The following is an 11,405-nucleotide window of genomic DNA, read 5'->3' as shown; positions in this document are numbered from 1 at the left end:
CACAATATACAAAGGCCTGTGCTACTGCCTGATGCCATCCACATTAAACCAGGGCCAGTGCTCCCTGTGAGGCCATCTTCACAAAACCAGGGCCTTTGTTGCTGGCTGAGGCCATCCTCATTTCACCAGGGCCTGCGTTGCTTGGTCATGCCATCCACATTACACCACGGACTGTGCTACTGGGTGAGGCCAACTACATTTCACCAGTGCTTGTGTTGCTGGCTGACGACATCCACAATACACAAGGGCATGTGATACTGGCTGATGCCATCCACATTACACCAGAGACAGTGCTTCCTGTGAGGCCATCTTAAACAAAACAGGGACTGTGCTTCTGGCTGAGGCCATCCGCATTACATCAGGGCCTGTGATGCCGACTTCTACCATCCACATTACACCAGGGACAGTGCTTGCTTTGAGGCCATCTTCACCCCACCAGGGCCTCTGCTGCTCGTTGATGCCATCCACATTACGCCTGGTCCTGTGGTGCTGACCGATATCATGCACATTTCACCAGGGCCAGTGGTGTTGGCTAAGGTCATTCACATTACACCAGGGCCTTTGCTACTGGCTTAGGACATTTACATTACACCAGGGTGTGGTCATGGCTGAGGCCAACTACATATCACCAAGGCCTGTATTGGTGCCTGATCCCATCGACAATATACAAAGGCCTGTGCTATTGGCTGATGCCATCCACATTAAACCAGGGCCAGTGCTCCCTGTGAGGCCATCTTCACAAAACCAGGGCTGAGGCCATCCTCATTTCACCAGGGCCTGCGTTGCTTGGTCATGCCATCCACATTACACCAGGGACTGTGCTACTGGGTGAGGCCAACTACATTTCACCAGTGGTTGTGTTGATGGCTGACGACATCCACAATACACAAGGGCATGTGATACTGGCTGATGCCATCCACATTACACCAGGGGCAGTGGTGTTGGCTAAGGCCATTCACATTACACCAGGGCCAGTGGTGCTGTCCAATACCATCCATATTTCACCAGGGACAGTGTTGTTAGATGAGGCCATCCACATTTCACAAGGGCCTGCATTGCTGGCTCATGCCATCCACATAACAACAGGGCCTGTGCTACTGGCTGAGGCCAACTACATTTCACCAGGGCCTGTGCTAGTCGTTGATGCCATCCACATTATACCAGCGCAAGTGGTGCTGTCCAAAACCATCCACATTTCACCACGGCCAGTGTTGTTGGATGAGGCCATCCACATTACACCTGGGCATGTGGTGCTGACCGATATCATGCACATTTCCCAGGGCCAGTGGTGTTGGCTAAGGCCATTCACATTACACCAGAGACAGTGCTTCCTGTGAGGCCATCTTAACCAAACCAGGGACTGTGATTTTGGCTGAGGCCATCCGCATTACATCAGGGCCTTTGATGCCGACTTCTACCATCCACATTACACCAGGGACAGTGCTTGCTTTGAGGCCATCTTCACCCCACCAGGGCCTCTGCTGCTCGTTGATGCCATCCACATTACGCCTGGGCCTGTGGTGCTGACCGATATCATGCACATTTCACCAGGGCCAGTGGTGTTGGCTAAGGTCATTCACATTACACCAGGGCCTTTGCTACTGGCTTAGGACATTTACATTACACCAGGGTGTGGTCATGGCTGAGGCCGACTACATATCACCAGGGCCTGTATTGGTGCCCGATCCCATCCACAATATACAAAGGCCTGTGCTACTGCCTGATGCCATCCACATTAAACCAGGGCCAGTGCTCCCTGTGAGGCCATCTTTACAACACCAGGGCCTTTGTTGCTGGCTGAGGCCATCCTCATTTCACCAGGGCCTGCGTTGCTTGGTCATGCCATCCACATTACACCTGGGCCTGTGGTGCTGACCGATATCATGCACATTTCCCAGGGCCAGTGGTGTTGGCTAAGGCCATTCACATTACACCAGAGACAGTGCTTCCTGTGAGGCCATCTTAACCAAACCAGGGACTGTGCTTTTGGCTGAGGCCATCCGCATTACATCAGGGCCTTTGATGCCACTAGAGAAGTGGACATTGCTAAACATCAGCACTCTGAGAAGATGCAGTAGCAGATCTCAGAGAATGACTCGGCCTCTGTGTGGAAAGGTTTTAGGAATATCACAAACTACAAGCCTAAAACCCCCCACTCCACTGACGACTTGCTCTTGGCCAACACCCTCAACGACTTTTACTGCCGTTTTGACGAGCCATCAGGCAGCCTTCACACCTCCAACGGCCCCAACAATAGAGACACTTTGGACACTCATCCCCCCACCTCTCCCCCCTCCATAGAGCCATCACCACCTTCAAACTGTTCACCTACAACACCCCCCTCCTCACCCCACACAAAAGAGGATTTCACACCACCTCCTCCCACCACAACTCTTCATATTCATGAAGCAGATGTGAGGAAGCAGTTTAAGAATCTGAATGCTCGGAAAGCTCCCGGCCCAGACGGTGTGTCTCCTGCCACCCTCAGACACTGTGCAAACGAGCTGGCCCCAGTGTTTTCTGGCATTTTCAACTCCTCACTGCAGGCATGTCATGTGCCTGCCTGCTTCAAGTCCTCTACCATAATCCCTGTCCCCAAGAAACCTAGGATCACTGGACTAAATGACTACAGACCCGTGGCTCTGACATCTGTGGTCATGAAGTCATTTGAGCGCCTAGTTCTCTCCCATCTCAAGACCCTCACGGCCCCCCTCCTGGACCCCCTGCAGTTTGCATATAGAGCCAACAGGTCTGTAGACGACGCCATCAACATGGCCCTACACTTCATCCTGCAGCATCTGGACTCCCCAGGAACCTACGCCAGGATCCTGTTTGTGGACTTCAGCTCTGCCTTCAACACCATCCTTCCAGACCATCTCCGAGGCAAGCTTTCCCAGATGAATGTGCCTGATCCCACCTGCCGGTGGATCACTGACTTCCTGACGGACAGGAAGCAGCATGTGAGGCTGGGAAAGAATGTCTCGGACTCCCGGACCATCAGCACCGGCTTCCCTCAGGGCTGTGTTCTTTCTCCTCTGCTCTTCTCCCTGTACACCAACTGCTGCACCTCCACCCACCAGTCTGTCAAGCTAATCAAGTTTGCAGATGACACCACCGTTATTGGGCTCATCTCGGACGGGGATGAGTCTGCCTACAGGAGGGAGGTTGAACGTCTGGTGTCCTGGTGCAGCCACAACAACCTGGTGCTGAATGCCCAGAAGACAGTGGAGATCATTGTGGACTTCAGGAAGAACACAGCCCCACTCCCCCCCATCATCCTGACTGACACCCCCATCACCTCTGTGGACTCATTCCGCTTCCTGGGTACCACCATCACCCAGGACCTGAAGTGGGAGCCCACCATCACCTCCGTCATCAAGAAAGCCCAGCAGAGGATGTACTTCCTGAGGCAGCTGAAGAAATTCAACCTGCCAACACGGACGATGATGCAGTTCTACACTGCAATACTGGCTGATGCCATCCACATTACACCAGGGGCAGTGGTGTTGGCTAAGGCCATTCACATTACACCAGGGCCAGTGGTGCTGACCAATACCATCCATATTTCACCAGGGACAGTGTTGTTAGATGAGGCCATCCACATTTCACAAGGGCCTGCATTGCTGGCTCATGCCATCCACATAACAACAGGGCTTGTGCTACTGGCTGAGGCCAACTACATTTCACCAGGGCCTTTGCTAGTCGTTGATGCCATCCACATTATACCAGCGCAAGTGGTGCTGTCCAAAACCATCCACATTTCACCACGGCCAGTGTTGTTGGATGAGGCCATCCACATTACACCTGGGCCTGTGGTGCTGACCGATATCATGCACATTTCCTAGGGCCAGTGGTGTTGGCTAAGGCCATTCTCATTACACCAGAGACAGTGCTTCCTGTGAGGCCATCTTAACCAAACCAGGGACTGTGCTTTTGGCTGAGGCCATCCGCATTACATCAGGGCCTGTGATGCCGACTTCTACCATCCACATTACACCAGGGACAGTGCTTCCTTTGAGGCCATCTTCACCCCACCAGGGCCTCTGCTGCTCGTTGATGCCATCCACATTATGCCTGGGCCTGTGGTGCTGACCGATATCATGCACATTTCACCAGGGCCAGTGGTGTTGGCTAAGGTCATTCACATTACACCAGGGCCTTTGCTACTGGCTTAGGACATTTACATTACACCAGGGTGTGGTCATGGCTGAGGCCAACTACATATCACCAGGGCCTGTATTGGTGCCTGATCCCATCCACAATATACAAAGGCCTGTGCTACTGGCTGATGCCATCCACATTAAACCAGGGCCAGTGCTCCCTGTGAGGCCATCTTCACCACACCAGGGCCTTTGTTGCTGGCTGAGGCCATCCTCATTTCACCAGGGCTTGCGTTGCTTGGTCATGCCATTCACATTACACCAGGGACTGTTCTACTGGGTGAGTCCAACTACATTTCACCAGTGCTTGTGTTGCTGGCTGACGACATCCACAATACACAAGGGCATGTGATACTGGATGATGCCATCCACATTACACCAGGGGCAGTGGTGTTGGCTAAGGCCATTCACATTACACCAGGGCCAGTGGTGCTGACCAATACCATCCATATTTCACCAGGGACAGTGTTGTTAGATGAGGCCATCCACATTTCACAAGGGCCTGCATTGCTGGCTGGTGCCATCCACATAACAACAGGGCCTGTGCTACTGGCTGAGGCCAACTACATTTCACCAGGGCCTGTGCTAGTCGTTGATGCCATCCACATTATACCAGCGCAAGTGGTGCTGTCCAAAACCATCCACATTTCACCACGGCCAGTGTTGTTGGATGAGGCCATCCACATTACACCACTGGGCCAGTGGTGCTGATCGATATCATGCACATTTCCCAGGGCCAGTGGTGTTGGCTAAGGCCATTCACATTACACCAAAGACAGTGCTTCCTGTGAGGCCATCTTAACCAAACCAGGGACTGCGCTTTTGGCTGAGGCCATCCGCATTACATCAGGGCCTTTGATGCCGACTTCTACCATCCACATTACACCAGGGACAGTGCTTGCTTTGAGTCCTTCTTCACCCCACCAGGGCCTCTGCTGCTCGTTGATGCCATCCACATTACGCCTGGGCCTGTGGTGCTGACCGATATCATGCACATTTCACCAGGGCCAGTGGTGTTGGCTAAGGTCATTCACAGTACACCAGGGCCTTTGCTACTGGCTTAGGACATTTACATTACACCAGGGTGTGGTCATGGCTGAGGCCAACTACATATCACCAGGGCCTGTATTGGTGCCTGATCCCATCCACAATATACAAAGGCCTGTGCTACTGGCTGATGCCATCCACATTAAACCAGGGCCAGTGCTCCCTGTGAGGCCATCTTCACCACACCAGGGCCTTTGTTGCTGGCTGAGGCCATCCTCATTTCACCAGGGCCTGCGTTGCTTGGTCATGCCATCCACATTACACCCGGGACTCTGCTACTGGGTGAGGCCAACTACATTTCACCAGTGCTTGTGTTGCTGGCTGACGACATCCACAATACACAAGGGCATGTGATACTGGCTGATGCCATCCACATTACACCAGGGGCAGTGGTGTTGGCTAAGGTCATTCACATTACACCAGGGCCAGTGGTGCTGACCAATACCATCCATATTTCACCAGGGACAGTGTTGTTAGATGAGGCAATCCACATTTCACAAGGGCCTGCATTGCTGGCTCATGCCATCCACATAACAAAAGGGCCTGTGCTACTGGCTGAGGCCAACTACATTTCACCAGGGCCTGTGCTAGTCGTTGATGCCATCCACATTATACCAGCGCAAGTGGTGCTGTCCAAAACCATCCATATTTCACCACGGCCAGTGTTGTTGGATGAGGCCATCCACATTACAACACTGGGCCTGTGGTGCTGACCGATATCATGCACATTTCCCAGGGCCAGTGGTGTTGGCTAAGGCCATTCACATTACACCAGAGACAGTGCTTCCTGTGAGGCCATCTTAACCAAACCAGGGACTGTGCTTTTGGCTGAGGCCATCCGCATTACATCAGGGCCTTTGATGCCACTAGAGAAGTGGACATTGCTAAACATCAGCACTCTGAGAAGATGCAGTAGCAGATCTCAGAGAATGACTCGGCCTCTGTGTGGAAAGGTTTTAGGAATATCACAAACTACAAGCCTAAAACCCCCCACTCCACTGACGACTTGCTCTTGGCCAACACCCTCAACGACTTTTACTGCCGTTTTGACGAGCCATCAGGCAGCCTTCACACCTCCAACGGCCCCAACAATAGAGACACTTTGGACACTCATCCCCCCACCTCTCCCCCCTCCATAGAGCCATCACCACCTTCAAACTGTTCACCTACAACACCCCCCTCCTCACCCCACACAAAAGAGGATTTCACACCACCTCCTCCCACCACAACTCTTCATATTCATGAAGCAGATGTGAGGAAGCAGTTTAAGAATCTGAATGCTCGGAAAGCTCCCGGCCCAGACGGTGTGTCTCCTGCCACCCTCAGACACTGTGCAAACGAGCTGGCCCCAGTGTTTTCTGGCATTTTCAACTCCTCACTGCAGGCATGTCATGTGCCTGCCTGCTTCAAGTCCTCTACCATAATCCCTGTCCCCAAGAAACCTAGGATCACTGGACTAAATGACTACAGACCCGTGGCTCTGACATCTGTGGTCATGAAGTCATTTGAGCGCCTAGTTCTCTCCCATCTCAAGACCCTCACGGCCCCCCTCCTGGACCCCCTGCAGTTTGCATATAGAGCCAACAGGTCTGTAGACGACGCCATCAACATGGCCCTACACTTCATCCTGCAGCATCTGGACTCCCCAGGAACCTACGCCAGGATCCTGTTTGTGGACTTCAGCTCTGCCTTCAACACCATCCTTCCAGACCATCTCCGAGGCAAGCTTTCCCAGATGAATGTGCCTGATCCCACCTGCCGGTGGATCACTGACTTCCTGACGGACAGGAAGCAGCATGTGAGGCTGGGAAAGAATGTCTCGGACTCCCGGACCATCAGCACCGGCTTCCCTCAGGGCTGTGTTCTTTCTCCTCTGCTCTTCTCCCTGTACACCAACTGCTGCACCTCCACCCACCAGTCTGTCAAGCTAATCAAGTTTGCAGATGACACCACCGTTATTGGGCTCATCTCGGACGGGGATGAGTCTGCCTACAGGAGGGAGGTTGAACGTCTGGTGTCCTGGTGCAGCCACAACAACCTGGTGCTGAATGCCCAGAAGACAGTGGAGATCATTGTGGACTTCAGGAAGAACACAGCCCCACTCCCCCCCATCATCCTGACTGACACCCCCATCACCTCTGTGGACTCATTCCGCTTCCTGGGTACCACCATCACCCAGGACCTGAAGTGGGAGCCCACCATCACCTCCGTCATCAAGAAAGCCCAGCAGAGGATGTACTTCCTGAGGCAGCTGAAGAAATTCAACCTGCCAACACGGACGATGATGCAGTTCTACACTGCAATCATCGAGTCCATCCTCACCTCCTCCATCACAGTGTGGTATGCTGGAGCCACTATCAGGGACAAACAGAGACTGCAGCGTGTTGTGCGCTCTGCTGAGAAGGTGATTGGCTGCAGACTCCCATCTCTGCAGGACCTGCACACCTCCAGGACATTGCGGCGTGCAGCTCGTATCTCAGCTGACCCTTCTCACCCTGGACACAGTCTGTTTGACCTGCTCCCCTCAGGCAGGAGGCTCCGGTCCATTCGCACCAGAACCTCTCGCCATAAGAACAGCTTCTTCCCCTCTGCTGTTGGACACATGAACAATAACCATATGACTGTTCCCGCCACTAACACATGACCCTACGCTGTGTCACTGCATCATTCCATGTTTGGCACTGATCACCACCTGCACTCATGTATATATCTTTCTACGCAGCACTTTTAATTCTTATTCTCATGTATATATCTTTCTACGCAGCACTCTTAATTCTTATTCTCATGTATATATCTCATGTATATATCTCATGTATATCTCATGCACATATCTTTCTACGTAGCACTTTTAATTCTTATTCTTACTTTTATTTTTTACTTTTATTTTTTCATGTCTATTTAAGCGCAATTTATGACACTATGTTTGCACTGAAGCACCGCAGCAATTTCCTAATGTTGTAAACCTGCTCAACATTTGGCAATAAACCCCCTTTCCTTTCCTTCCTTCCTTTCCTTCCTTTCCTTCCTTTCTACCATCCACATTACACCAGGGACAGTGCTTGCTTTGAGGCCATCTTCACCCCACCAGGGCCTCTGCTGCTCGTTGATGCCATCCACATTACACCTGGGCCTGTGGTGCTGACCGATATCATGCACATTTCACCAGGGCCAGTGGTGTTGGCTAAGGTCATTCACATTACACCAGGGCCTTTGCTACTGGCTTAGGACATTTACATTACACCAGGGTGTGGTCATGGCTGAGGCCAACTACATATCACCAGGGCCTGTATTGGTGCCTGATCCCATCGACAATATACAAAGGCCTGTTCTTCTGGCTGATGCCATCCACATTAAACCAGGGCCAGTGCTCCTTGTGAGGCCATCTTCACAACACCAGGGCCTTTGTTGCTGGCTGAGGCCATCCTCATTTCACCACGGCCTGCGTTGCTTGGTCATGCCATCCACATTACACCTGGGCCTGTGGTGCTGACCGATATCATGCACATTTCCCAGGGCCAGTGGTGTTGGCTAAGGTCATTCACATTACACCAGGGCCTTTGCTACTGGCTTAGGACATTTACATTACACCAGGGTGTGGTCATGGCTGAGGCCAACTACATATCACCAGGGCCTGTATTGGTGCCTCATCCCATCGACAATATACAAAGGCCTGTGCTACTGCCTGATGACATCAACATTAAACCAGGGCCAGTGCTCCCTGTGAGGCCATCTTCACAAAACCAGGGCCTTTGTTGCTGGCTGAGGCCATCCTCATTTCACCAGGGCCTGCGTTGCTTGGTCATGCCATCCACATTACACCACGGACTGTGCTACTGGGTCAGGCCAACTACATTTCACCAGTGCTTGTGTTGCTGGCTGACGACATCCACAATACACAAGGGCATGTGATACGGGCTGATGCCATCCACATTACACCAGGGGCAGTGGTGTTGGCTAAGGCCATTAACATTACACCAGGGCCAGTGGTGCTGACCAATACCATCCATATTTCACCAGGGAGAGTGTTGTTAGATGAGGCCATCCACATTTCACAAGGGCCTGCATTGCTGGCTCATGCCATCCACATAACAACAGGGCCTGTGCTACTGGCTGAGGCCAACTACATTTCACCAGGGCCTGTGCTAGTTGTTGATGCCATCCACATTATACCAGTGCAAGTGGTGCTTTCCAAAACCATCCACATTTCACCAGGACCAGTGTTGTTGGATGAGGCCATCCACATTACACCACTGCAAGTGCTTCCATTGAGGCCATCATCAACACACCAAGGTCTGTGGTGCTGGATGAGGCAATCCACATTACACCTGGGCCTGTGGTGCTGACCGATATCATGCACATTTCCCAGGGCCAGTGGTGTTGGCTAAGGCCATTCACATTACACCAGAGACAGTGCTTCCTGTGAGGCCATCTTAACCAAACCAGGGACTGTGCTTTTGGCTGAGGCCATCCGCATTACATCAGGGCCTTTGATGCCGACTTCTACCATCCACATTACACCAGGGACAGTGCTTGCTTTGAGGCCATCTTCACCCCACCAGGTCCTCTGCTGCTCGTTGATGCCATCCACATTACGCCTGGGCCTGTGGTGCTGACCGATATCATGCACATTTCACCAGGGCCAGTGGTGTTGGCTAAGGTCATTCACATTACACCAGGGCCTTTGCTACTGGCTTAGGACATTTACATTACACCAGGGTGTGGTCATGGCTGAGGCCAACTACATTTCACCAGTGCCTGTCTTAGTGCCTGATCCCATCCACAATATACAAAGGCCTGTGCTACTGGGTGATGCCATCCACATTACACCAGGGCCAGTTCTCCCTGTGAGGCCATCTTCACCACACCAGGTTCTTTGTTGCTGGCTGAGGCCATCCTCATTTCACCAGGGCCTGCGTTGCTTGGTCATGCCATCCACATTACACCAGGGCCTGTGCTACTGGGTGAGGCCAACTACATTTCACCAGGGCTTGTGTTGCTGGCTGACGACATCCACAATACACAAGGGCATGTGATACTGGCTGATGCCATCCACATTACACCAGGGACAGTGGTGTTGGCTAAGGCCATTCACATTACACCAGGGCCAGTGGTGCTGACCAATACCATCCATATTTCACCAGGGACAGTGTTGTTAGATGAGGCCATCCACATTTCACAAGGGCCTGCATTGCTGGCTCATGCTATCCACATAACAACAGGGCCTGTGCTACTGGCTGAGGCCAACTACATTTCACCAGGGCCTGTGCTAGTCGTTGATGCCATCCACATTATACCAGCGCAAGTGGTGCTGTCGGAAACCATCCACATTTCACCAGGACCAGTGTTGTTCGATGAGGCCATCCACATTACACCACTGCAAGTGCTTCCATTGAGGCCATCATCAACACACCAAGGTCTGTGGTGCTGGATGAGGCAATCCACATTACACCTGGGCCTGTGGTGCTGACCGATATCATGCACATTTCCCAGGGCCAGTGGTGTTGGCTAAGGCCATTCACATTACACCAGAGACAGTGCTTCCTGTGAGGCCATCTTAACCAAACCAGGGACTGTGCTTTTGGCTGAGGCCATCCGCATTACATCAGGGCCTTTGATGCCGACTTCTACCATCCACATTACACCAGGGACAGTGCTTGCTTTGAGGCCATCTTCACCCCACCAGGGCCTCTGCTGCTCGTTGATGCCATCCACATTACGCCTGGGCCTGTGGTCCTGACCGATATCATGCACATTTCACCAGGGCCAGTGGTGTTGGCTAAGGTCATTCACATTACACCAGGGCCTTTGCTACTGGCTTAGGACATTTACATTACACCAGGGTGTGGTCATGGCTGAGGCCAACTACATTTCACCAGTGCCTGTCTTAGTGCCTGATCCCATCCACAATATACAAAGGCCTGTGCTACTGGCTGATGCCATCCACATTACACCAGGGCCAGTTCTCCCTGTGAGGCCATCTTCACCACACCAGGTTCTTTGTTGCTGGCTGAGGCCATCCTCATTTCACCAGGGCCTGCGTTGCTTGGTCATGCCATCCACATTACACCAGGGCCTGTGCTACTGGGTGAGGCCAACTACATTTCACCAGGGCTTGTGTTGCTGGCTGACGACATCCACAATACACAAGGGCATGTGATACTGGCTGATGCCATCCACATTACACCAGGGACAGTGGTG

General features: G+C 52.4%; 1 protein-coding gene across 1 annotated transcript in view; it reads right to left on the bottom strand.

Annotated features, from left to right (window-relative positions):
* Nucleotides 1-838: 838 nt before the first annotated feature.
* Nucleotides 839-11,405, bottom strand: part of LOC146620591 (uncharacterized) — a 35,757-nt gene continuing 25,190 nt past the window's right edge. Inside the window, exon 3 of the mRNA XM_085369032.1 lies at nucleotides 839-867. Within this exon, the coding sequence (XP_085225158.1) occupies nucleotides 839-867 (29 nt within the window). The remainder of the gene's footprint in view (nucleotides 868-11,405) is intronic.

The sequence above is a fragment of the Diplotaxodon limnothrissa genome, linkage group LG13 (genome assembly GCF_057381915.1).
Source record: "Diplotaxodon limnothrissa isolate DT_005_m linkage group LG13, D_limnothrissa_male_GT1.1, whole genome shotgun sequence".
Lineage (NCBI taxonomy): Eukaryota > Metazoa > Chordata > Actinopteri > Cichliformes > Cichlidae > Diplotaxodon > Diplotaxodon limnothrissa.
This window is presented reverse-complemented; position numbering and strand designations above follow the sequence as displayed.